At 43.1% G+C, this 27,716-nt stretch overlaps 1 protein-coding gene across 4 annotated transcripts in view; it reads left to right on the top strand.

The window, feature by feature from the left end:
* Positions 1–27,716, top strand: part of Tspan14 (tetraspanin 14) — a 56,210-nt gene that overhangs the window by 13,132 nt on the left and 15,362 nt on the right. For 3 of the 4 annotated variants that reach the window (XM_076834972.1, XM_076834971.1, XM_076834973.1), the window contains 2 exons: positions 15,476–15,573; positions 17,040–17,138. In XM_076834972.1, coding sequence (XP_076691087.1) covers positions 15,493–15,573; positions 17,040–17,138 — 180 coding nt within the window. In that variant the 5' untranslated portion in view covers positions 15,476–15,492. The remainder of the gene's footprint in view (positions 1–15,475; positions 15,574–17,039; positions 17,139–27,716) is intronic. The other variant, XM_076834974.1, reaches the window with a different exon arrangement.

Raw genomic sequence — 27,716 nt, forward strand, 5'->3', positions numbered from 1 at the left:
TTTCTCCACCAGTCTGTTTTGTGGTTTTGTGGTCTTTACCCTCTGGCCTTCCTTAAAACTGTCCACTTAAGGTGGGTTTGGCGACTCCTATGTCTGTGGCCCCTCTACTAGGGCATGCAGCACACACAGGTATTCCTGGGCACTAGGAGTGTCTTGGAGGTGGGGCTAGTACCCCAAAGCTCCCATGGCTCCAAGCCTGCTGGTGAGTTCATCTTTGGGGCATAGAGCTGAGGTGGGTAATTGGAGCTTCTCCAGGCCATTTGGTGTCACTTGTCCTATCCCGTTTGTCCCTGTCTGGTCCATCTGGAGGACATAATCAGAATCAGGTTGTAGGAGTTCTTTTCACTTTATTGAAACTCAAAGCATTCTACATAAAAATATTTTGGTGTATGTTGAAGTTCAAATAAATAATTCAGAAGAGGGACTATAAATTACATTTTGTTGTAGTTTTGCTGTGGAAAAGACATGTGACTGTCTTGATCACACTAGCATCTCCTATATTCTGATGAAGGGTTGGGGGTACAGTTAGGTCCCTGGGGATGAGACTCCAGCTCCCCTGCCCATTTGCTGAGAATCCCTGCCCTTCTGGGCTCTACTTTTGGAGCTGTTCTGCTGATCTCTTACTGGCTTCCTCTCAGTCCTTGTCAGTAGTTTCCCACTGTTGATTTCATTGATTTATAGTTTTAAACCCCCTCCTATTCGGTTTCTCTTTTGACATTTGTCCAACACATCACATAGCTTTGCTTAGCTCTGCCCCTTTTCACTTTTCATAACTTCATTGGGAAAGTTTTTTGCTTGCTTGTTTTTAGCTTTGTAAATCTCCTCCCCGCCCCCGCCCCAGGCTTTTCTTTGCTTGTAGGAGTCTGGGAGCCAGGCTCTGCCTTGGGCTGAAAAGTGTCCCACCCTGAACTGCTTGGTAGAGTTTGGGTGTTCTCCAGAATGCCTTCCTCAGGGTGAACTGGGGTGTTTGTCTTAACACAGTATTTTGTAGCAGACTATGTAGTTTGGTTACAAAGATTTTTAAACATCCATAAGTACCCTTTATGCCTTTCAGCCATGAAATAAATGGAGGAAAGGACTAAATATGTATTACTTGAAATTCTCTTAAGTAGTTTCCTTTGTAGGAGAAGAGAGGTGGAGCAACACACACAAAGAAAACATTTCAAGTCTCCATTAGGCATGCAGGTCAAATCCTAGCAGAGTTATTGGAGCAGCTCCTCAATAACCAGCAAAATCCAGTCATTTAAGCAGAGTTGTACTTTTTCACTGGAACAGATCCATAGGCTACTCCCCCCATTCCCACTGGGGTACCCAGGGGCCCTCTATCACTGAGGTATATCCCCAGCCCTTTTTCTGGCTTTTACTTTGAGGCAGAGTTTCACTAAGCTCCCAGGCTGACCTTGAATTTGAAATCCTCCTGCCTTGGCCTCCTGTCTGGGATTACAGGTGCTGGGCCCAAGAGATCCATTCTTGGAACCTGTAGTATTCAGGAGTGGTTCCCTCCTAACTGGTTTTGTTCTAGACCCCTGGCCTAGAACTGGGGGCATAGTGGGGACTCTGTTGATGATTTGCATTGCAGAGTGTGTCCTGAGACAGTTGGCAGCCACCAGGTTGGATGGCCAAATGTCCCCATCTGCCAGACACCACTGTTGCTTCCAGAATGTTGTTCCTCTAGAGGCAGTGCTCTCAGCTGGTTCACATTTAAACCAGCTGTACTGTGGAGCATTTCCTGATGAGCTTCCCCTGCACCTCCTTCCTGTGCTCAGCACCTACTTGGCCCTGCATTTAGGAGTGGGAATCCTCTCCCACGTCCCACAGCCAGGTCCTACTCTTGAGTCAGAATGTAAGGGTCCAGCGAAGCGTCAGAGGGAGAGACCACAAGAGAGTGGCTCCATGCAATTGGCAGAAGGGGTTTTATTGATTCAGCATGCTGAGACTCCAGGCTCACTCAGGAAGACAGAGCAGCCCAGAGCCCCGAGCAGAGGTCAGGCAGAGCTTAAGTACACTTTTTGGAGAGGGCGGGGGGGGGGGGGCTTGGCATACATCAGAACAAATCATCATGAGGTGCGGGAAAATTGAACAACAACTCTGAGTCATGATTAGTACATTCATTGGCGGGAAGAGATTGGACACGGGTGATTGGTCACTTCTAAGCGGGGTACACATTTAAACTGATTGTTTTTGGGGGCCTGGATGCCTATGTGCCAGGCTACTCAGAGTCCCAAGTTATTAGACAACCAGAGGAGTCAGTCAGAATATTTACTGGGCAGTTCGGGTATTGTTCTAACAACTACAGAGATTATAGGTTCCGGGGGTAGCAGAGGAATTTAACAATACTTGGTCTTTTACTTTTTAACCCAAGCCTTGCAGTTTAGAAACTTCACAATGTCCGGTCTTTTACACTTTAACTCAGGCTCTGCCGCTTAGAGTCAGCTTAAAAATTTTACCTTTACAAGAGTTGTCTGCACAGAGTCATTCTGGGTTCATGGCATGCAGCTGCACCCCAAACATGTAGAAACAAGTCCTGAGGTGCTGTCTCCCACAACAAAGCCTTTCCTCCTTGACGGAAGCCGGCTGTGTACTCAGGGGTTGTTGGGCAGGCTGTCTGCAGCCTTGCTAAATTGGGCTGCCCTTGGCCCTCTGGTCCTCCCTTGAGAGTTTCTGAGTGGACGTGGGACTCTGTACCACAGTTGTCCTGAGGCACAGCAAGTTGGCCTTCTGTGTTCTTGTTCACCTTGGAGATGCTGCTGTAAACAGGCCCACATGTGGCACATTTGTGTGCAGCTGGCTGAGAAAGAGACTCTCATGTGCTTTTGCCTGGGGCATGTGAAAGGATTGTGTCCATAGGGGTTTGACCTGGACTTAAGTTTTCAGAATGGGCCATGATTATCAGAGCACAGGGCACCATGACAATGTCAACTCCAAATCTTCCCATGAGTGGGCAGCCTCATCTCGGATGGCAGAAAGCAAGTGGTGTGGGAAATAAACTTGCAAGCCAGGAAAGTGCCATCCTTCTTTCACCCCTTTGAGAGGATGGGGTGGGGCAGCAGCTGTGGATGAGCAGGCCCTTCCTCACCTGGGCGGGCAGGTAATACCCTGAAGCTGCTGGTGCAGTTGAGTGAGTTGCCTGATGAATCATTCTGAGAATTTCCTCTGGGGTCCTCTGCAGAGGCTTGTTTGTTGCCTTAGGTTTTGTCTGCTTCCCCCCCACCCCCACCCCCACCCCACCCCAATGAAAAGGACTGCAAACTTTATGTTTTGACTTGAGGCCACTTATTTTGTAGAATCACCTTTAATTTGGCTTTGTTTGATGTTTCCTCATGATTAGATTCAGGTTAAGCATTTTCAACAAGAGAGTTTATGTCATAGGTGCTTCCCCTGGGAAGGCACATGATGTCTTTATTCAGTTCGACTCATTACTAGTGATATTAGCAGTGATCATTTGCTTATTGTGTTGTTGGCTGGGTTTCTCCACTGCTAAGTTACTTTGATGCTCTTTGTAATTAACAAGTGCCCTATGGGGAGTAATTTGAGACTATGAAAATGTGCTGTTTCCCATCAAACTTTGATCAGCTAGTTTTAGGATCTGTTGACCATCCTTGACAGAATGGGTTATATCTCTCATGGTTGCTGAATGGTGAAGATGTAATTCCATAATTCCTTCTGTATTTATTCTTTGGCATTTATCTTTCTTTTCTCCCATTTGTTTGTTTATCCATGTGTGTATTAGAATCCACTCAGAATTCTTGTCTCTTTTGATTCTCAGATTGTTCCAGATATGGCTAGTGGAGGCTTCTTTAAACTGACTGCTGGGAAGGACAGCTCTTTAAAACTGTGCTTTTCCAGGTCTATAACAGCCCTGTTGAACTCAATGGGATTCTGGAAACATGTCCTTCAGCAGTTTGGATGTTCTGTGGAATTTGGTATCATGTGGATCTAGCCGGTTGTTTTTTTGTGGTCACCCCACAGAGTTCCATTTTCTCCCCAGTCACCTGCAGAGAAAAGTGACCTGAACTCTGCCTACTTCCAAGCTGGGTTTCTGGGTCAGAGTTTTTTTGAACAAAGACTTCTGTAGCTTAAAAAATAATAAAAATAGTAAGTTTTAAAATCACTGGATTTGTGATTTTTCAGGCCCAACCTCTCCCGCAGAGTCCCCTTCCTGCTTCCCTCCACTGACCCCTGTCCACCCCTCCCTGGGCTTCTCTCCTGATGACTGCATTGAAGGAGGCAAAGGCTTCTTTCATCAATTAGTGAAGAGGCCCCTGATGCTTGTGAAACTCAGCAGGTTTGGGGTTGTGGGTTTTTGGTGGTGGAAATTTACAATGCCTAATTTGACAAGCTCAGTGTTTTTACAGGAAGCCACGCACTTAGAACCTCAAGCTAGATCTGTGGCTCAGAGTTGGTGGCCCAGCTTCTCTTGAACCTCCACATGGAAGATATCCTAGGGCTGGTGGTCAAGGGCCTGATGATCCTGGGAGCCTACCTTCTCCCATACCTGTGCTCTGGAGCACTGCTTGTCACCCTGTGATGAAGGAAGCTGACTCACCCCAAATTCTGTACAACTTTGTGGTTCCTTCCCACGGTGTAGTCACATTTCCTGATGCCAGTGAGTGTCTGCTGCCTTGTTGTCTGGTAGACCCTAGGTCTAGGGTATTGGGTAACGGGACTGGGTCAGCAGAGGACATAGATACTTTAGACTCTGAGAGTGAGTCAGAGAGAGCTGAGCCCCTTCTTTGCCTCTCAGAGTGTGGTGGTGCCTTGGGGCAGCTCAGTGAGATTCCTGTGGGCTGCCTGCTCTGGCCTGCATCATACTAACTTTTTCTCCTACTGCCTGCTGGAGCCCCTTTCCCTTCCATGCCCATCTACCCCTGCCTAGGCATCTCCCTTGAGACCTATCTGTTCCTTTGGCCTGTGAAGGTTCTCTGGTGCCCAGTGGGCCCTGAGGCACCCCCTTCTTAGATGGTTGGAATATCCAGGGTCTAAGTTGTACTGCTTTGAGATGCAGAAGAGGCCCTAATTCTGTTGGGAATGTGGCTGCCCTTTCCTGTTTGGTTGGCCTGAGATTGGGTCAGTTGCCAGTACTGGGAGCCTTGAAGGCAAGGTGAAAAGTTAATTCTTAGTGAATGGCTGTCTCTGGACAATAGAGAGAAGGGGAGATTGCAAGGATGATTAAATTGGAGGGGTGGTGCCCATTTTAGCTAAGAATGTGGGTGCATGGTTTTGTGATTAAGGTCACTTGATCCTCAGGTAAAAGAGAGGAGCATGAGGAGGAGTGGAAGAAGAGGTGGAGAGCCAGGTAGGAGACCTTCAGACCTTCTTGTAAGGAAATGAAGTACTGACTTGTGGGTCCCTGGGAGGAGGAGGAGAGCAGTTAAGAACAGCTTCTGAGCAGATGGTTTTGTGATTGGAGGTGATTGAAGGTGCCCTTGGGGAACCCAGTTGGTAGCCACATTGATTGAGATCCCTGGGGGATCCAAATGGCACTCCTTGGTCCATACTTAACTTTTATGTCTGGAGCTTGGAATAGGTTTCAGTGGCAAGATAATAGGCAACGGAGCCACCAGCAGAGAGCAGTAGTGGAGGGGATGCTAGGTGTGTAACCACCTCTTAGGAGGGTGGTAAGCTTTAGTTCAGGACAGAGCTCACTGAGAACTTTACTGCCTACAGCAAGGTCAGGCAGTGTGGCACTGAGTTCCCTTTTCTCCACTTCCTTTCCTTTGTGCCTCAGTCTGTCTGGCAGGCTGTCTCTGTCTTCTTCGCTTTTGTTTGTGTGTCTGTGTCAGGAATGAGTCTGGTATCTCAGTTTCTCAAATTTTGATCTAGTTAAAATACACATTGAGGGAGACTGAGACTTTGCATTTCCTGCAAATTCATGTTATTGGTAGTGATATCTGACCAGAGAGTCAGTAACAATTTTAAAACAGATACTGTCCAAAGAGGACAGGTCAGAATGGGGAGATGCTAATGGGGAAAGGAGACCCTGAAGGAGAGTGTGCAAGTGGCTGCCATTCCCTCCGAAGGTCCCAGCTTGAGGAGCAAGGGCCCAACTCCCTCGGGTGTGGGATAGCTAGGCACTAGCCAGATTTTAACATGGCCGAGAAGCTCAACAAACAGTTGCTTCTTGAATGTCAGTTGGTGAGGATGATGTTTGTATGAAGCTGATCTGTAAAAAGGTAATGAACTTTTCTGTAAACTCAAAGGTTCTTTTTTCTTTTTTTTTTTTTTTGGTGGTGATGATTGTTTTGTTTTGGTTTTGCAGTTTTGGGGATTGAACCCAAGGCCTTGTGCATGTAGGCAAGCACTCTGCTGCTGTGTACATCCCCAGCCCTTATTAAATTTTTATTTTGAGATGGGGATCTTGCTTAGTTTCCTAGGCTGGCCTTGAATGTGCAATCCTCCTGCCTCAGTCTCCTGAGTAGCTGGGATTACAGTTATGCACCACTGCACCAAATTTGTAAACTTAGGTTTTAATTTAAAAGCCCAATCTTTTTTTTTTTTTTTCCTTCTGAATTGGATGTCTTTCCTTTTCTGCCTTTCCAATCCATCCTTTTTCTTTAAGCCAATGCATGTTTATTATTTCACAGTTTTTGTAGGTCAGAAGTCCAAGTACAACAAAACTCAACTCTGATTCTGCTTAGGGTCTCACAAGGCCCAAATCACAGCGTCAGCAGGACTGTTTCTTTCTGGAGACTTGGGAGGATCCACTTCTAAGCTTATTCTTCCTGTTGTTGGCAGGATTCAGTTTCTTGCTGTTGTAGGACAGAGGTCCCCGCTTCCTTGCTGGATGCTAGCCAGGGCTAGAGGTTAACTCCTGGAGTCTCTGATCCTTGCAGGTGGCCCCCATGTCTCATACCCAGCCAAAGGTACATCAGATCTTCTCATGCTTGGAATCTCTCTCACTGATGCTTCTGCACTTGATTGGGAGAAAGCTCTGTTTATAAAGGCTTATGTAATTACAGTTGGTCCTATGTATCTGTGGGTTTTGTATCTGAATTCAAATGACCACAGATCAGAAATACTTGGAAAGGAAAATGGCATCTGTGCCGAACATGTATAGACTTTTTTTCTTGGCAGTATTCTCTAAACAATACAGTAAACAACATTTGCAAAGCATTTACATGGTATTAGATATTATAAATAATATAGATATGATTTAAAGTTTTAGAGGATGTGTGAAGGTTATAATACACTGTTTTATATAAGGAACTTGAACATCTCTGGTTTTTTTTCCAAGGGGGTCCTAGAATCAATCCCTTGCAGATACAGAGGGATGACTGTACTTTGGACCCACTCAATAATCTCCCTATTTTAAGACCAGTTGATTATTCACCTTAATTGCATGAACAAAGCCTCTTTTGCCTTTTTTTTTTTTTTTAATGTGGTGATAGATTCTTCTTCTTGACTTTTATACTTTGCTAAATAAAAAGTAGCAACTAAAAATACTTTGAAATCTTCCTGGGATAGAAGTGATGAATTGAACAGACCTAATTTTACTTTCTCTGAAAACCTCACATAAGTTAAGGAGGATTTTAAAAAATGAATCCATGAGCATGGGTAGAATGAGAAAGAAAACAACAGCAAGAAAACTTTTGCAAACTAGGAATTGATGGACAAGTATTCCAGTTTAAAATGTAAGAATTGATGGCACCAGATTATTTTGAGGGGTGACAGGGGATGAAGAGCATCCAAGATGGGTAATATGATGGTTTGAAAGCAATTGATGTGGTTACATACCTAGTCTCCTTTCCTTCCTCCGTGATGCTGGGTGATTGCCTCTGCCTCTCCCACTTTTCAGCTGGATATTGGAGATTAATTCTGCAGAAGGAAAAAAAAAAAAAAAAAACAAGGGCCTTGGAGACTCCAAGTATTTTGGAGGGTTCATATGAAGATCACCTCTATTCCCCAATCTTCTAACCCTATTTGGCTTCTAGAATACTGATATCCAATCCCTTGGTGATTAAAAAGCAGTCTCCCCGGAGGGGTGGCATACATCTATAATACCAGAGGCTTGAGAGGCCAAGGCAGGAGGATTGCAAGTTCAAGGCCAGCCTCAGTAGTTTAGCAAGGCCCTAAGCAACTTAGTGAGACCCTGTATCAAAATAAAAAATAAAAAGGGCTGGGAATGTAGTTTAGCAGTAAAGTACCCCTGGTTAAATCTCCAGTACCAATAAATAAACAAATGAATGAATGAATAAATGGATAAATAAATAACCAGCCAATCTCACTGGGGAAACCTAACCAGCCTAGAAAGAAAAGAGAAAAAAACAAATGATGCTGATAAGAGAGATTTCCCAGCAAAAGGCCAGCTAGATCACTCTAGACAGAAACTTAGCTGCCCAGGGATTTAGCGTTTCCAAGTTAACTTCTTAGTCATCCACCTTAGTCATGAGGATTACCAAAGACTACTAGGCATGTTAAGAAAGTAACTAACATGAAAGAAGGCAAAACAAATAAGGGGGAAAAAACTTGAAAGAAACAGTCTATTTAGAGAAAACGATTTTTGAAAAAAACTCAGAAATATACTCAGAGTTAAAGAAATACTCCATACATGAAATAAGAATAGATACTATGAAAAAAAATCACATGTGGAAAACCAAAAGTTATTTAAAAATTAAGAAATGTGGTCAGAGCAAAACCATCAGAGAATTATTAGAAGGTAAAGTTGAGGAAGTCTTCCAGGAAATAGAACAAAAAGATGAAAAGACAGATAATAGGTAAAAAAAAAAAAAAAAAAAAAAAGAAAGAAAGAAAGAATGAGCCAGGCTTCCCATATCCATTAAAAGCTGTAGCAGAAAGGGAGAACAAAGAATGCAAGTGATAAAATCTCAAGGAAAACATTCCTAGACTAGAAAGCTGTTTTTTTGTTTTTTTCTAAATAGGAATGGTCCTCTGAATGTTGAGCCACATGGTGGAAGGTAGACATAGACTGGTACTCTGAAATCTCAGTAAGCTGGGGAGCTAGGTAATCTGTAAGTTCACAGAGAGAAAAAAACAGATCAAATACAAAGATAAGGGGGGCTAGGGTGGTGGCTCAGAGGTAGTGCTTGGCTGGCACGTGTGAGGCCCTGGGTTCAATTCTCAGCACCACATACAAATAAATAAATTAAATAAAGATCCATCAATAACGAAAAATATTTAAAAAAATACAAAGATAAGGATCAAGTACTTTGGGGCTTCTCAGTGCTCTAGAAGAATATTGAAGATGGTGGAGCTATGCCTCATTATTCTCCATGAAATTGCTTCTCAGTATAGAATTGTATATACAAACTCATTAAAGAGTGAAGGTAGAATATTATTATTTCGTGTGCATGTAGGAATATGTAACAACAAATCCCATCAATATGTACAGCTATAATGCACTAATAAAGAAATGTGGGAGAAAAAAAGAGTGAAGATATTAGCTGGATAGAGCACCTATGTAGCATAGGCGAAAGGAGCACAAAGATGTTTTCAGATACACCTGGTCAGAAAAACATGCCTTTTGCACTGAAACCTTTCTTTACAAAGGTGAGCCAAAGACCAGACCTTCTGAAGATGGTATCCCAAAAGGGAAAGGGAGCCCTAGGCATCAGGTGAGATGGAAGCAGCTCAGAAGCCTCTGGAAGGGATTAGAGATAGAATAGCTGGTGTGTAAGAACTTATTCAGAGTAGATTTAGACACCTGGCATTGAATTTGAGGTTGACTTTGGCCAAATTATATTGTTATATTATGTGCATGTTTGAATATGTAACAACAAATCCTATCGTAATGTACAACTATAATGCATCAATAAAAATATGGGAAAAAATGAATATGAGATTGACTATTGGTAAATTATAGAAATTGAAGCAAACAAAAATGAGAATAACTCCAGAGAAAACAAAAATTGCACGGGAAAAGCAGACAATTGTGGTTTACTTGGCTCTTTTTGATGACCCGTATGGTAACTTTGTAGTATCAGCTCTGAAAATTACTCTAGCCACTTCTACGTCTTATCATTAGAGAGAGGAGAGATGGAAAAGGTCAGATATGGGAAGGGTAGCTCAGGGGCAAGGTGGGTTCAAGGGTAGTCTAGTTAAATCCTCATCTTCAGGGTAGGAAGTAGACAGGTAATGTCCCAATTTGAAAAGCAGGGACTAGTAATTCAAACATTATATACAGACATTTCTAAGAGATAGTAGGTATAAACAAGAGTCATCTAGAAGTTGAATGTCCTTAGGAGAGGAGGCCTAACTTAGGGGTGGGGCTAGGGTCTACTGTTTTTCTCAGCACAGTTTTTACAATAGTTGGTTCTTAGATTATATGTAGATATAATTTTGATAAAAATTTAAATAAGAGCAAATCTAAAATGTACAACATGTGAAAAGAGGAAGTATTATTTCAGGAAAATCATTTTAAATTTATGCATGCAAATTTGTGCACACTGGATTACTTTTTGTCAAATGTATTACGTATTTCATTTTGCTTTGCTTTGCTTTGCTTTCTGTTCTTTTTTTTTTTTTGTTGTTGTTGTTTTTGGTTGTACGAAAGCTCCAATCCCAAATGCTCTACACTGAAATTAGTCATCCTCAACCCATGAAATGTATTTCATATTGTGAGCTGTGGTCAAACAGAAAGCCATGTTGGAGTGGGTTCTCATTGCCAGTTCACTTTTCACACTTCTGAATTGATCAAACATTTTACAGTTGAGCATGTGCTACTTTTCAAATTACAAATGGACAGTGGGGAGGAATGATACAGCTTAATGTAACAGAAGTAGACAGGAGCCCTGTTTATGATGACTGCAGGGCTCGTCACCACCCACCCTGCCTACCCCAGCAGTCGCTTCTATTTATATTTATAACACCAGGGAGGAAATGGTGAAGGTGATAGTGGAAACCTTTTTGGAAAATCACCTAAAGGCCACACACCATGCACCCATTTTCAAGCTCCTGTATTCCACTTTGGCCTTTTTTAACCATGTGCTTACAAATTTGCTCCATCATGCAAACTGTGATGTTCACATTTCATAGTGTGTATTCTTTCTCATGGTTTATTTTCATGAGGCATATTCTTGGTCATGAATTTATTGGTTTAAGGGTATGACCAGATTTTGGGGGTGTTAAATGAAAGGGTAGTAACAGATCTCTCTGCTGCCAACAAGATACAAACATGCTTGCCAGCAATAGTGGTGGTTATCTTGTTAAATTAAGAAGTGTGAAATAGTATCTCTGGATATTGTTTAAATTTTATTTCCAGCTGGGGGAATATAGCTCAGCGGTAGAGCACTTGTTTCACATGTTCAAGGCCATTGTTTCAATCCCTAGCCTGCAAAAAAATTTAAAAATTAAAATATCCAATGACATTATTTTTATCTGTTAATTGTATTGATTTTCCATTTCATAATGTTTGTATCCTTTGTTTACCTAAAACTGGAGTCTTGTTTTATTTAGTATCAATGTTTATGTGTTGTATTTATCCTATGTCGTAAGTGCTACAGCTGCATATCACTTATTATTTGTTTCCTTTATTATTTTAAAGTTTCTTTTAGTCATATGGGAATTTTGAGTAGTCTTGTACTTTTTCCCTGTTGCCTCAGAAAATGAGGCCAGGGACAATGACACATGCCTATAATTCCAGCTACTCAGTCTGAGGCAGGAGGATGGCAAATTCAAGGCCAGCCTGGGAAACTTAGAGAGACCTTGTCTTAAGGTAAAATAGAAAGGGCTGAGTGTAATTCAGTGGGAGAGAACTTGCCTAACATGTATGAAGCCCTGGATTCAATTCCAAATACTGTTTAAAAAAGGATGATTAAGCTGGGGTTGTGACTCAGTGGCAGAGCGCTTGCCTAGCATGTGTGAGGTACTGGGTTCCATCCTCAGCACTACATAAAAATAAACAAATAAAATAAAGGCATTCTGTTCATCTCTAAACTACAAAAAGAAGAGGGACCCAAGTTTATTTTTTTTTTTAAAAAAAGATGATTAACATGGACCTACTGAGATACTCTGTTTTCCAAGACATGCTTATTTAACTCTCCTCAGATTGCTGATATGTTGTCCCAACATTATTAAATAATTCTACCTTTGACCCTGTTTTGAGAAGTTGATGAAATGACAAACATGTACCTTGTATTTGCTATATAAATATTTTTTATTAATAAGTTCTTGGAATTGAGACAGTTTGAGGTATTAATAATTGTTTTATATGCACACAAAATAGATTTTGGATTCTTCTCTGCTGGGGTAGAAATTAGTTTTGGAAAAGTTTGTCCATCTACTTGTAGGAAGCCAATATGCTTAGTCGTGTGTGTGTGTGTGTGTGTGTGTGTGTGTGTGTGTGTGTATGTGTGTGTGTACTTTAAGGTAAATGATATAGGTGTTAATGGACACATCACTAATAGAGGGCCAAGTTCTGCTTTCCTTCAGTATGACTTGGTTAGCAGATAAGGTGAGATGCCAATGACCATGTTCACTTTGAAGTCATTTTGGGTTAGGTCTGGCTGTTGGGATTCTCTGACTTGGCTTTGGGCCCCAGCATCAGTGCAAGCAATTATTTCTTGTTTGGTTGTGTGGTTTGTGGGGTGAAGAGAGTAAAGCAGGTGGGGAGAGAAGCCAGGTTCCCTGTGGAAGGAGAATTCATGCTCCACAGCACGAGTCTCCCTGCTGTTTGCATCTCTGTGAGGTTCCCTGTGGGGCATCTGTTCTCCATACTGAAATGGATGAACTTCTAGGAGACAAGGGATCTTAAGGGTGAGATTCCCTGTGTCACCATAGAATAATCATGTCTCAAAGACCCTGGGCAAGCCGAACAGGGATGAGTCACCCAAACTGAATTGGTTTATTTGTTAATTTATTAGTAGTTTCTTTATGGAACTGCAGTCAGGGAGAGAGGGGGGATTCTGGTTTGGTTGGCTAAAGGGCACTTTCTGATGGCAAAAGGGCACTTTCTAGGATTCCTAAACATTTGGGTACTAAGTCTGAACAGCCCTTTCGCCTTCCATGTCTTTAAGGCCAGCTCTGGGAAGGGAAGGGCCATTTGCCTTTCAGCCTTCTCCAGGAACCTCAAAGAAGAGGGTACATTTTGCATTCCAAGGAACAGGATTGTCTTGTAGGTTAAAAAAAAAAAAAAAAAAAAAGATAACAGTTTCTACCACTATTTTCCTGCCTTGTGGTACATTTTCAGCTGAGTTTGCTGTTTTTTGTGATAAACTTAATCAAGTTTTAGGTTTAATTTTTTTCCCTACATGTCTGAGTCCATCTATAGTCTACCACCAAATATTCCCAAACAAAAACAAAAATCCCCAGTGCTTTGGGGCTCTATAATCGGTGATACAAAAACAGATGGATATTAGTTTCTTTGGGTAGTTAATTGTCTGCAAGGAGTTTTCCTCTCCTGACCCTCAGTCTGTGTGCTGTACCCCAACCAACAAGGCTCTTTTAATTTCAGAGGATCCCCAAAGCAACTGCAGCCCCTACCTAAGCTGATACCTGGTCCTCTGGCCACATGTCTGGAAGCATGTCCCTGTTTTCTGAGGAACTTGTCAATAATGCATATTCAGGACCCAGCCAAGACCTACTAAACTGAATTGGGCTGTGGGGTGAGAAGTGCTGTAATCTGTATTTGGAATAAATGATCTTGGTGCTAGCTGGGGTCATCACTCTAGTGGTGTCAGGGACTAGTCAATAAAAACCCTGTTTTAGTTGGAGATACCAAGGCCCCAGGAGGGAAAGCCTTGATAGGGTCAGGCCATCCTGCTACAGATGCCTCTGTCTCTACCTGAGATCCTTGTGCTTCTTCCTGCAGCACCTCACATGTGTCCAGCTATGTTCTAGCCTCTCAAGGGTGTGTCCTTATCACAGAGTCCTTGGGCACTGGGATGGCTATGCCTCATTCTTACAGGGCAGTTTTGTTGGAGCATTCTTCTAATGGTGGTAGGAGGGTAGGAAAGAGGGCTGCTGGGTGGTTGGCACCTTCCTGGCTAGGTTTTGAGGTCAGACAGACTGGATTCTTCCAACAGGGCATTTACCTCTATTCCATCCCTCCTGGGAAGGCGAGAGCAGGGTGAATGAATGGTGGGCTCTAGACAGCCTCTTGGCTCCATACCTTAGGAGGGTTGACTGAGCAGTCAATCCACTTCCAGAGGAATGTGCTTCCTTGTCCCTTCTCTGCACCAGTGTCTCAGCAAAGTGGCAAGGCTTCCGTGTCTTCTGCCATGTAAGAATTTGAAAGTTGTCATTCTTCACACAATATACAAAGGTGGCAGGTGCTGATTTCTTACTGTCTATTGGGGATGGGTTGTGTCCTCACTGGTCATGTTGTTCTGGCCCTGATCCCTGTTCTAGCTGGCTTCCCCTTACTCTGGGAAGGTGGGAGGTGAACAGGGGGCTGGGAAGGGAGCTTTGCTCTTTGAGCTTCAGATCCTGACCCTGAATGTTAGCTTAGACATCCTCTCCTTCCCCAGCATAAGCCTTGCCTTGGCAGCAGAGATTTTCACCTTCCCCACCACTCCCCACCAGAGGATGGTAGAGGAATTTAGGGATCACCTGGATTATCACTGGGGTTCAAAAAGGAAAAAAGTATAGGTGTTTTTTCAGAGTTTTTCCTTGGGACCATCCCCCCTTTTGTATGATTGTGACAGACTTTGGGGAATGGACTCAGATAAAATCAGCAGTCACCACCCTTCAAAATGTAGGTCATAGGATGTTCCCACAGGGGTTGTATAATCTAAGCTTTATTATAAGCCCCAAGAAGCCAAAGCTGTGTTCGGTCATAGGGAGAAGGCAGAGAAGAAGGGGTGGAGGCAAATGCTGGCAGCTATGGGTTGTTGGGGTCTTTCTACACAGGCCAGGGTGCTGGGCCTTCACCTCTGTGCAGGCTGAACTTGGGAAGATAATAGGTAAATGAATATGGAACCTTAGTTCTGGCTTTATGTATTGGCTGTAGTTGGATCATGCAAACCTGCCTAACCTTTCATTTCCTCTTCCCAAATGTGACTCTTCGTGGTCAGGCTCTGATTCCTCATTTCTTTGGTTGGCTCTGGAGTGTGGAAGGATATGGAGTGTGGAGTCAGCTGCTCTTGGTGCAGATGTTAGATCTATTATTGCTCTCTTGTCCTTGGGCAAGTCACATGACCTTTCTGAACTCCTGTTTCCTTAGCATGAAGTGGAAAAATCAATAGCCAATCGTGAGGTGATGAGCTGAATGTTTGGGATGATTCCAAGCAGAACTCCAGGGACTTAAAAGACGTTTTAAAAATTGTTATTTTTCCATTCTTTAAAAATTTCCTCCTAATTTTGTTTGTTTTCAAAAGCCAACCTAATCTGATTTTTACCTCATACATAGCTGATATTAGTAGTAGACTGTGCTTGGACTAGCAAAAGGACAAAAGAGAAATAATTCAGAGATTTCTGGAATCTGTATGAGCCTCAACTTTTTTCTTTTCTTGGGGAGCAGGTTTTGGGCAGATGCCTTAACACTAAACCTGCTCTCTCATCAGTTGCTGTCTCTTTGCAGGTCCTGCTTCTCAGAAGATGCACTATTACAGATACTCAAATGCCGAGGTCAGCTGCTGGTACAAGTACCTCCTCTTCAGCTACAACATCGTCTTCTGGGTAAGTATAGGAGAACAATCATATTTTCTTGTGCAGTCCTTCATGAATAAATCATGATTCTGTGCATATGTTTGATTGCCAAGCCCTGCATAGGTGACGTTCTGGAACCAGCAAATGTGATGGGTGAGTCAAGGTGATTGAAAGCTGGATTAAGGGCCCCTAACTCAGCCTTGGGTTTCAGGAAGGCTTGGAGCTCTGGCCCAGGTGCTATCTTTCCTGCCCTCAGAAGGCTCCCAGTGAAATGAAGACAGTATGGTACTTGTCAATTCAATTCAAATTCAATGTGCATTTGACTGTGTGATGCTTATGGTTTACCAAGAGCAGGATTAGCCTGCTTGGCATTAGAGAGCAGGCAGGGAGAAGCTCCTTGGCTGGGGTGGCTAGGGAAGAGCATTCTGAGGAGGTGACTTGGGGGCTGAGATCTAGCCTCAAACTCAATATTCTCTTGCCTCAGCCTTCCAGATAGTTGGGACTTCAGGAGTGGACCACAGCCCCTGCTATGAATATTAGTGAAGGAGCAGCCAAATGGGAGTCTGGGGGAAAAAAGCTCCAGGCAGAGATAATAGCAGTTGCAAAGATCAAAAGAAGGGCATGTGACTGGAGCCAAGCATAAGTGAGAGGGAGCACAGTGTATGTCAGTTTTCTTTGTCAGTAATCATGGTGGAGGTGAAAGTCTTGGTCATTATCAGAGGAAGGAGTAGGCTAAGAAGAACATCAAAACAAGTGAGCATGTTGACCGAGGAGAGGGAAATTTGGAATATTGAATCCTGGGGTGCCAGAGGCTGGGTGGAGGAGAAAATCCATGCAGAAATGGCTGAGTGGATGGACTAAGGTGAAAGGGAGACCAGGAGAGCTCATGTTATAGAAGTCAATGAAGTAGAAAGGAGCAGTCAGCTATGCCTCATCAAGGTGGTGCAGGATGAGGACTGAAAACTGGCAGTGGCTTGGACACTGTAGAGGTGGTTGGTGACCTTGATTGGAGACACTGTGCTCTGGGTGGGAGTGGGGGTGGTGATGGAAACTCAGCTGGAGTTGGCCAAAGGAGCCAGCAGAAAGTGAGGGAGTGAAACTGAGACTCTTGGTAGTTCTTTAAAGGACTCTTGCCTTAAAGAGAAGAAGAAAAATTGGTCACTGGCTGGAGATGGTGAAAGAGTTGAGATACATCATGTGTGTCTTGCAGTAGAATTGGTCCAAGGAGAGGAACAGGAGGACAATAAGGGACATGATAATTAAAAATGCTTTTAAACCATAAGCCTTTTAATGGTTGCAACCATGAGTATTTGTTGTAGTTGAGCTCTTGAAAGTTTAGATCGCAAAGTCCCATGTGTTATAAGCTTGATCCCTAGCCTAGGTGCTGTTCCACAGGTAGGGCCTAGTGGAGGTATTAGGTTATTGAGGGGTGCCCCTGAAGGAGTTAGTGGGACCTGGTCTCTTCTTGTTTCTTTCTTTTGTATTCTGGCTGTTAGGTGAATGATTTTGCCATATACTGCCTCCATGATGTGCCGCTTCTGACCACAGGCTCCAGAACAATGGGCCAAAAGTCATGGACTAAAATCTTCAAATTTGTGAGTCAAAATAAACCTTTTCTCTTTATGAACTGATTATCTCAGGTATTTGTTGCATCAATAGAAAGCTGACTAGCACAGTATCTGTGGATTTGGTGGTTCCTATTGGAACTGGAACTTTTGAAAACAAGGCAGACTCACTAAGACTTCCCAGCTTTTCAATATTATTTTATATCATCATCTCCTGGGAATTCATCTCAATGTGTTCTGTTCTGGAGATCCAATGGCTTGGCCATTGACGGGGGATCCAGTGGCTTGGCCGATGACGGGGGGGATCCAATGGCTTGGCCTTTGACCCCAGGTCATTTGCTGTGCTTAGAATAGCCTTTCACAAACAGTGCCATCACTGTTCCTGAAATAGGACATTGCTGGACCTTGCAACTGTTGTTCCTGTGGGTCCCTCCTAATGGGAGAACTGTGGCTTGTCCACATCATGTGTGGCTTCCCAGACCTGCATTGCTCCCTGTCTGGAGGGAAACCTCTGGACCCACCTGGCCTGTTTCCCCACTTCTCCAGGTCAGGTGAATGATAGAAGGCCACCTGGGCTATAGACAGCTTAACACTTGGTACACTGGAGCACTGGCTTCACCCCTGCTGGCTGTGCTTCCTTCACCTCAGACTGTCATCTAGATTTTTGTAGCTAGAGCAGAGCTATCCTCAAGCTGCTGTGGCTGAGGGCCCTGGTCATCTCTGTTTCTTCAAGAACTTTTTTAGAACAGATTCTTGGCTCCTGGGGAGCTGTACTCACTTGCCTACTCTCACATTATAGCAGCAAATTCAAATAGCAGAGTTCATGAATTCAGGATTGCAGCAAGTTCGCTTAGTGGTTGAAGGGCATTGTAGTGTTATCAGGGTTTTGCAGAATTGGCAATGTGTGCTGTTGAGAGTTAATCATTTTTCAGTTAGTGTGCACTGGGGCTGAACAGCAGGGAAAAACCAGAAACAGGAAATGAGAGCCTGGTTGAGAAATACAGGTGGGAGACTGGTCACGTTGGTCAGGCCCAAGCTGCCCTGACCCTCCTTGCTAGGTCCTGGCTGGGATTTGCCATCTTCCTCTGTGCAGTGTGGAGTAAGGCCTGAGAATTGAGATGCACAGTCCTCTGTTAAGCTCATGGAGCAGAAAAGTCAGGCTACTCTGGGCACCAGGGTGCCAGTCTGGACTCTTCACTGAAACTGGTTGTGTTTGATAAGCCTGGTGTTCTTGTTGTGAAACATTGTTCTCAGCTGCTTGCTGTCTGCCTCATATGGTTGCAGAAATGTTTCAAATGGTATATCTCTTTAGAGAAATTTTCTTTTTTGAAATGGCGAGAAATACAAAAATACAAAAATGTAATGAGCCTTACATTCCCATCATCGGGCTTCAAAATTATCCACTCATAGCTGATCTTAATTTCATTTGTTCCCCCCACCCACTCTTTGGATTATTTTGAAGCAAAGTCTGGATAGATGATTTTGCACAGTGTTGATACTTGTTTTATTTTGATGATTGAGGTGAGCAGTGGAGGAGGAGGATTGCTCAGCAGGCGGGGATGAATATGCAGAAGGCAGCCTGTTGTTTCTGCAGCCAGTTCTAGGTGATATGACAAATGCAAGCTTTAATTTAGCAGTTTGCCCCCATTGAGCATTATTTTCACAATAATTTTCTTTAAAGATAAACGCCTATAGCACTCTAACAATTTTTGTTAGCTCTTTTTTGACTTTGGAGCTGAGATTTCCCAGGAAACATTAATACATGATTGGGGTAAGAAACACGGATGCCGCTGATGTCTCTCTTCAGTTCTGAATTTCATGTTTCACATAGTAAGAATGGTGCTGGGCTTCCTGAGGGGTCTTATAATAGGGATAGGAAAAATTGCTTCTAGCCAGAATAGTTTTTTTGTTTGTTTGCTTGTTTTAACTGTACTGGATAATGCACCTCGGGGTACTCTTCCACAAAGAATTTGAGCTTTCCTGGTTTTGCCGAAGAATTCTCTAGAGGAATTCTCTAGAGCTGCATTCCTAGCTCTTTCTGGATTTTATTTTGAGACAGGCTCTTGCTAAGTTGCTCAGGTTGGCCTCAAACTTGTGATGCGCCTGTCTCACCCTCCTGAATCATTGGATTTATGGGCGTGCCCCGCAACACCTGGCCCAACAATAGCATTTTGAGAGTATGAGCATTTTTTACTTTTTAAATTGTAGTTTAGTTAGACTAGACTTGTTTGCAGTGCAAAATCTTCAGCTCAGGGAAATGAAAAATCAAAATCACAGTGAGATACCACTTCACATCTATGTCTGTTCTTTAAGAAAAAAAAAACCCAGAACAACCCAAAATAAATGCTGGGAAGGATGCGGAAAAATTGGTGCCCTTGTCCACTGTTGGCAAGGATGTAAAATGGTGCAGCTGTGATGGAAAACAATATAGTAGCTCCTCATGAAATTAAAAATGGAATCACCATGTGATCTAAAATTTCAGTTCTGGGTATAGACTCAAAAGAAATGAAAGCAGGATGTTGAAGAGAGATGTGTATACCCACATTCGTAGCAGCATTATTCACCATAGCCAAAGGTGGAAACAGCCCAGGTATATTTTGGTGATTAGGTAAATAAAATGTGGCACATACATGCCGTAGTGTCTTATTCATTCTTAATATAGGTGAACTTTGGGTACATTATGTTAAGTGAAATAAGCCAGATGCAAAAAGACAAATTGATTCCACTTAAAAGACAAACGTATGATTCTACTTATGTTACCTGGAGTAGTCAAAAATCATAGAGAAAGTGGAATGTTGGTTGCCAAGGAGTGTGAGAGAGAGAATGGCAGAGTGTCTGAGTCCATTTGTGCTGCTCTAGCAAATTGCCACAAGCTGGGTACTTATTGAAAAGAGACGTTTATTTGCCTCATGATTCTAGAAGTCAAGAAACCCATGCTCGGGTCCGCATCTGTTGAGGGCCATCTTGCTGCCTCACAACAGGGCAGAGGCATCACATAGGCAAGAAAGAGGGCAAGATTAGCAGAACTTGTTTTTGTAACAAACCCATTCTGGTGATAATGAATTAACCTAACCACTCCTAAAGGTCCTGACTCTCAACACTGCTGCCTTGGGTAGTAAGCTTCCAGCACATCAATTTCAGGGAACACATTCAAGCATAGCAAAGAGTTACTATTTGATGGTATAGACTTTCAGTTATGTGAAATGAATTCTGTGGATGGATGGTGGTGATGGTTGCACCAGACTGTCATCTATTTAATACCACTGAAATCCACACTCATATCGTATATTTTACCACAATTTAAAAATTTTTTAAATTTTTAAAAAAATCTCACTTTGGCTTGCAGAGGGAGGGAAGCTGCCAGAAGTATGTGCTGGAGGGACCATGTATGGCCCTCTGTATAGTGTTTTTTTTTTTTAAATTTATTAGTATATTATTGGTACATTTATTGGTAATTATATGTATTAGTAGGATGTGTTACATATTCATACATGCACACAACATGATTTGGTCAGTTTCATTTCCAGTACTTTCCCTCTCCTTTCTCTCCTTCCTCCCCTGGTCCCCCAAGTGTAGTATTTTAATAATATTCTTGTCTTCACTACTGAGAAGATATGGTACCTATTTCTCTCCAAGTATTATATAATAAACTTTTATTATTGCATGAGGTTCAAGAAGGCTTAACAAGGCAGCCAAGGATTACTGCATTCCCCCTGCTCCACCCACTCCTGTCTGAGGCTTTCATGGTTTCATGTCCTTGTGAGCAGAATCCTCCCTTTCTTGAGGTCTGCATTTTCACAGCAGCATCACCTGGTGTAGAACATTCTTGGTTGTGACATAGTCTTTGTGATTATATTTGTTTTAGAGAATCCCATATTGGACTTTTAGGTTGTTTTCAGTTTTTTTCCCCCCATCCTAGATAAGGATGTAGTGATTATTTTTTTATAATACAGAATTCTTCCTTTTGGGGAAAGGAGGGAAGTCGTTTGTCAGGATAGATTCCTAGGAGTGACATTAAGTGGGTCAGAAGGTGTATACATTGATTTGACCTCCCTGACATACTTATAGAGTCAAAATTACTTTTTCAGAAAGCCTGCTCCAATTCACAGGAAATAGACTGCCTTATCTTTGGGTGTAGGTAGATGTGTGTGTTTTTATACTGAGCCTTGCCAAGGCAAAGGGCAAGGACTACTCAGAGTCACCAGGGGAACTTGAGGCATAGCCAAGGGTGCTGGATCTCTGCAGGGCTGTAGCCCCTGCCCTCCTCACACAGGCCTGAATGAAGCAGAGTAGGAGGAAGGGATATCCAGGATGCACCAAGATTCTTGCTGGGTCATATGGTTATTGAACACTCACAGGGTATTTTCAAGGTGAAGTAACCTGGTATGTGTGTGTACAGTTTGATGACAATTCAGTGGGCCATACAACCACCATCATCAAAATGAAGATGTGAAACATTTCTGTCACACCAGAAGCTTCCTTTGTGTCTTCTGCAGTCCCTTTCCCTACACCCCTTCCTCAGGTGACCATCAGTCTGCATCCCCTTGCCATAAATTAGACTCAACTCTTTTATCTTTGACTTCTTAAAAGATAGTAGAATGAATCAAGACATTATCAGCTTATATGATTACATGATTAGGTGATTTTTTTTAATGTTTTTAATTCCATTGATTAAAAAAAATCTTTTATAATTATTTTTTACTTTTTTTTCAAAAACTAAAATATACATAACAAAAAATTTATCCTTGTAACCATTTTTAAGTTCATTGGCACTAAGCACATTCATATACTTATCCAACCATGACCACCATCTATTTCCAGTTCATTGACTGCTGTTCTTTTATTTATTATTTCTTACCTCTATTTGGAACTATTTTGCTTTTTTCTTAGCCTTTGAAGGTAGAAGATTAAATCACTGGTTTGAATTTCTCTTGTTTTCTAGTATAAGAATTTGAAGCTGTATATTTTGTGCATCCCACACATTTTGATATGTTTTCACTTCATTTGGTTAAAATATTTTGTAGATGCATATTGTACTTGTAGTTTATCTTTCCCCACCCTCAGGTTTGTTTCAGAAGTTTCTCTTAGCCAGGCATAGTGGTGCACTCTTTTAACCCCAGCTACTTGGGAGGGGAGGTTGAGGCAGGAGTATTGAAAACTCAAGGATAGCCTGGGAAACTTAGTGACACCTGCTCTCAAAAAAAAAAAAAAAAAAAAAAAAAAAAAGGTTCTGGGGGATATAGTTCAGTGATAGAGTGCCCAGTGTTCAATCCCTGGTATTTAAAAAAAAAGTTTCTCTTTTCTACTGTATTGTATTGTATTGTACAGTGTGGTTTTCTTTGCATTTAATCTGTTTGAGGTTCATTAGACCTTTGGGATTTGTGAGGATGTCATTTTATCAAATCTGCGAATATTCTGATCATTATTTTTCAAATGTGCTCCCTCCCTCCCTTCTTTTCTGGGTGTTGTCCTGTAGACCATGGAGATTGTGTTTAGTTTTTCTTGTTTTTCCTTCTTTCCTTTAGTCCGTACAGTTGCTTTGTCTTCAAATCCACGTATCTCTTCTTTTTCAGGGTTTAATTGGTTGTTAAATGCATCCAGTGAATTCTTTACTTCTCATGTTATATTTTCTATTTCTTGTACTAGTTCCATTTGTGTCTTTTAAATATCTGTTTCTCTCCTTATCATTTTTATGTTTTTCTTTAGATCTATAAACATATGTAAAATATCTATTTTAAAGTCTTTGTCTTGCTAATTCCATCTTCTCTGTCATTCCTGTCTTATATTCTCATATTTACTGATTTTTTCCTTGTTGTATGTAGATCACATTTTTATTCTATCTAGTATCTTTTGAGTAGATGCTTAGTTTTTCCACCCAAATATTCTCCATTAATCATTTGAAGACTTTTGTGTCTGAAATCTTTTGTTAAATATGTGAGTTTCATTTCTGCTGTTAATATGTAGTTGTAGACAGTTTATTCTTATTGTGTAATATTTAATTGTAGAAATATGTCATTTTGGGTTATTTATAGTTTTAAGTTATCTGTTAATGTAATATAAAATCTGGACACCAGTATATGGGGGTATCCCAGGCTTCATATGGCTGAGTTAAAGGAAATCCTGTCTTTCATCTCTAGGTCCAGATGGCTTTAATGTGATAGATTAGTGCTGGGCTTGGCACACATGGCTTGCAGGTCAAACCTGGTCTTCCGCCTGTTTTGCACATATCATTTTATTGGAATACAGCCATGTCAGTTCATTTATTTGTCTTTGACTGTTTTCCCACTGTAACAGCAGAGTTGAGTGCTTGCAACAGAGATCATCCAGCACACAAAGCGGCGAGCATTTACTTTTTGGCCCTGGTTTGGAGTCTTGGGTTTCCACCCACTGTTAATCACTATGATCTGTGACAGTGATGGCAGCAACTGGGGTGGAGGTTCCCTCCACCCGCTTTCCTGTGGCGCTGCCTGTAGCCTCCCTTGGATGACTATCCCCTCGCCTTCCTTCCTTGACAGATTCCTGGGTGGAGCTTGGTGGAACCAGCTCTGTGTTATCAGAGGTCACAGAGACAGCTGTGGAAACTGCCTCTGGATCCCTCTGCCCAGTCCTTGCCCTTCCTCTTTGGGACCCTTACATGGGTTCACTGAAAGGGCATGTGTTTCTTGTTGTCAGACCCACCCTTCCGGCAAGAGAAAATGCTGGTGTGTGATAAGCTTTGTGGCCCAGGCAAGGCATCTCCTTCCTGGGCACTGTTTCCCCCTATAATGAGGAAGCTGAGCTCCAGTCTTCATTCTGGTTTTCAAAACTTCCAAACTCCCTCTGAGAAGTGGCTTAGTTCAGAATTCATCTAATATGAGACTACTTTGAAAGGGAGATTCCCTGCTGTGTTTAGAGCTCAGAGTGGCCCCAGTCTTGAGGGGCAAGGCCTTCTAACCTTGATGAATATCTCATGAATCCTCCCTCAGCCCACTAGGCTTTCATAGTTGAGTTTGGATTTGGGGTCTGTGTACTCTGGCAACCTTTCTGGCCTCTAATTCAATTGATTCATTGGCATTTCAAGAAGCAACAAGGATTTCTGGTGTTTACCAGGCCTGAACTCGTGATTCCCTATTTTGGAGAGTACCAAGACCAAGGGCTTTGCACCTGGAAAGATTGAGGGGTGCAAGGCTTAGTGGAGGTGCTTAGGCTCTTTGCTCATTTTTCAGATAGGCAAACTGAGCCCCAGGAGAGAGGGATGGCTTGCTCAAAGCCAAAGAGTATGTTAGGACAGAACGGAGGCTCAATTCTAGCTTCTTCCACTCACTCTCTGCCCTGTTTTCTTCAATCATCTTTTCCTGCCTCATGTGAAAGCCTCCAGAAAGCCCCATCCCTGAGCTATGCATTTCTGTCATCTCCAGAAGCCCAATGAAGCAGGTGTATCTGGAAAGAAAGACCTCAACTTGGGACAGAGACTAGGGCGGAAGCTGCTGGGGTGGGACTTTAGTGTAGTAGGTGCTTGTGATGTTGCTCTGAAGGATCTTCTATTTCTCTGCTCTGCCTGCACCTTGGAGACCAGGGTTCTTCAGCTGAGCTCTGCCCCAGGGTAAGCATGCCACAGGAGGCTAAAACCTACAACCTTCCTATGATCAAGGAAAGGGTCATCCTTGTTGTAGAGGAAATGAGGCTCAGAGAAATTCCTAGAAGTGCATGTGGTCCTGTTGCTAGGATATTCCAGAGCAGAGACGAGACTCAGAGCACACTGGCCTATGCCATTAGTTCAGCACTGCTCTGAACCACCCCATCTTTTGGTATCTCAGCCTTGTGTTTCCTTCCGTTATCTCTGAGACACCCGTAGGAGGCCCAGGGGAAGGAAGGGACTCTGTGAATGTTAGACTGAGTCAGCAACAGGGTTGTGCAAGAACCAGGGGCCCAGAGGACAGAGTCCTGTTGCCCTGTTATTGGTGGTTCTCCTTGAGCCTGATGAGGAAAGGCCTCTGGGGCCTGCAGGAGTTGTCTAAGTGCTTTCACACATGCTTAAAGGAAATCTTGCAAGGACTAAGTTCATTAAATCCTGGGTAAGAGGCTGCTTTTGACTACTTGGAGTTGGAATTGTCTCTTCCAGGCCAACAGGGCCTGGCCATCTGTTTATACTTCTGCTGGGACTTGGCTCCCCCTTGAGTAAACTGCCACAGGCTTCCTCAGGTGGTGAAGGAATTCCTTGTAGCTTATAGGACAAGGAAGGAGTGTACCAGCCCAGAGCACCCACAAGCAGACCTCTTACTTCTATGATATGGGCCTTTGGCTAAGGAGGAAAGGTCAATTCTGAATGTTTTGATGATCCCTAAAGAAGCCCTCCTCCCTTACCATCTGCCCTGGTTGGAACAAAGATTCCTTTAATAGGGGCCTCATCACATAGCTATGTTTTGTTGTCTTTGAAGTTGCAAAGCCCAAATGCCTCTCTGTGGCATCATACCACTGGGCTCCCATGTGACTGTCAGTTCTGAAATCACATGTTATCAGGGTCAGAGACACTCAGATTTGGTTCTTAAGTAGCAGTTCTGTGACCTTGAACAATTGACCAAGTTGCTCTGCGTCTGAGCTTTCCATCTGACAAATGAAGGTGATAAGAGCAGTGTTGGAGTATGTAGAAGGTCTCTTTTGGTGTTTAAGTGTTTAACATGGTGTGAAGGAAAGGGTGGGGCTATAGGCCTGGTGACCATAGCAGTATATGTGTTCAGTGATCCAAGCAGACTGAAGGTTGGACTCACTTTGGGCTTGACTGGAGTTGGATCCCTACTTGAGGAGATTCAATTGGAATGTAAGAAGAACAAAGAAGGCTGCTCTAAGACTGGGGGTCACCCAGCAGAGCCATTGCTCCCAGAAGGTTAGCAGCTAGGGAACAAGACCCAGCCCAGACCCACATAATCTGCTCCAGAGTTCAAGGATCATGATTGTTGGTCCACAAAGTTTCAGCTTTGGGCCAGTATTCATTAAACCCATGATCTGACATGTGACCCCTAAGTTCCCATCTTTCTTATGTGAGTTAACTTTAGTTCTTCCTCTAAAACAAAATGGGGAAAAAAAAAACAAAACAAGCTCTTACTCTTAGAGCCTAGTCATTGTGTGGGGAAGGAGAACTGTGCTGCAGTGATGGGGACCGGGCTCCTCTATGGCTTTCCTAGGGAGCCTTGGAAAACAGTGATGACTGGAGCAGCCATGAATAGGAGCTGCCTGCCCTGGCACAGCTTGGGCATGAGGATTTTGGTATCCACAGAGATTCCTAGAACCAGTTTCTCTCAATTTCTTAGGGGCAGTTGTATTTTCAAAGGATCATTCTAGTTGCTTGGAGGCCTGTGAGGAAACCCCTGCAGGATCCAGACCTGAGCAGGTAGATCAGCAGTAAATGCTGGCTTCTGTTACGGAGAGTTGAGGATCTTTCTGGAGGACTTGTCCTTTGTGTGTGTTAGCAGTGCAAGCTTTCTTGCATCAGTTTAGTCACCTGGAGGAAGAATTCAAACAGCACCTCAGTATGAATTCAGCAAGACATAGACATATAGGTGGAGCTGAGGCTGGTCTTATTATGGGGAAAAATAGATGCAGAACATGGGGTGAGGAGTGAACTGTGAGATCAGTGAATGCAGAGATCAGGAAAGGGGAGGTCTGCATGGCTGTCAGTTGAGTATTTCAAGGCTGACTTCATTCACTGGTCCACATGTCACTGGGAGCTGGGTGGACTTTGCAGAAAGCAGAGCTGGGAAAGTCTGTTGGGAACACTGGATGGGGGATAGTGCTAGTCAGCCAACAGGCTCTGTTCTGCTCTGATTCTCGGCTGATGCCCCTGTTTAGGGCTACACCATAAACCTGGGCCAGGCTGGGTTCTTTCTTGGCTCTTTGAAGTAGATGATTTCCACAAGTGTGCCTGGGAGGAGAGCCAGAAGCACCACAGGCTGGGACTGCCTATCCTTGCAGCCTGATAAGGTTCTTACAAGGGCCTGTTCTGCACCTACATGCCAGGTCCTTCTCCATGTTGCTGGTATACACCCCTGAACAGCACAGACAGCCTATCTGATCTAGGTTCAGTTCAATAAAGTAAATCAGGCAAAAGGAGATTTCCAAGTGATGGACAGGGAGCTGTTCTACATATGATGGTAAAGGTAGCAACTCTGAAGAGGTGAAATTTGAGGAGACCTGCCTGAAAGAAATGAGGAAGAAGCCAGGAATGGATATGGACAAAGAACATTCAAAGCTCTGAGCAGGGAGTGAGTTCAGGAAACAGCCAGGATGCCAGGGTGGTGGGGAGCAGGGCTGCAATGGGGGTGATGGGCAGGAGGAATGTGTTGCTGGGATGTGGGCCGAAGCCTGGGGCACAGCCCTGTAGGTCGTGGCAGAGTTTGAATTTTATTCCAGGTCTGAAGGGAAGTCATTGGAGAGTTTCAAGGTGGGGAGCCATGTAATCTTACAGTTGTCCTTTGGTATCTGCCAGCTCTACAAGCTAATCTTGGATAAAAGCTGTTTTTTTTTTTTTTAAATCTGTGTTGGTACTGAACATGTAAACATTTTTTTGTAGTATTTCCTAAACATTATAACAGCTATTTATACAGAATTTATGTTGTATTAGGCATTATAAGT

Source organism: Callospermophilus lateralis, chromosome 15 (assembly GCF_048772815.1).
Source record: "Callospermophilus lateralis isolate mCalLat2 chromosome 15, mCalLat2.hap1, whole genome shotgun sequence".
NCBI classification, from domain to species: Eukaryota; Metazoa; Chordata; class Mammalia; order Rodentia; family Sciuridae; genus Callospermophilus; species Callospermophilus lateralis.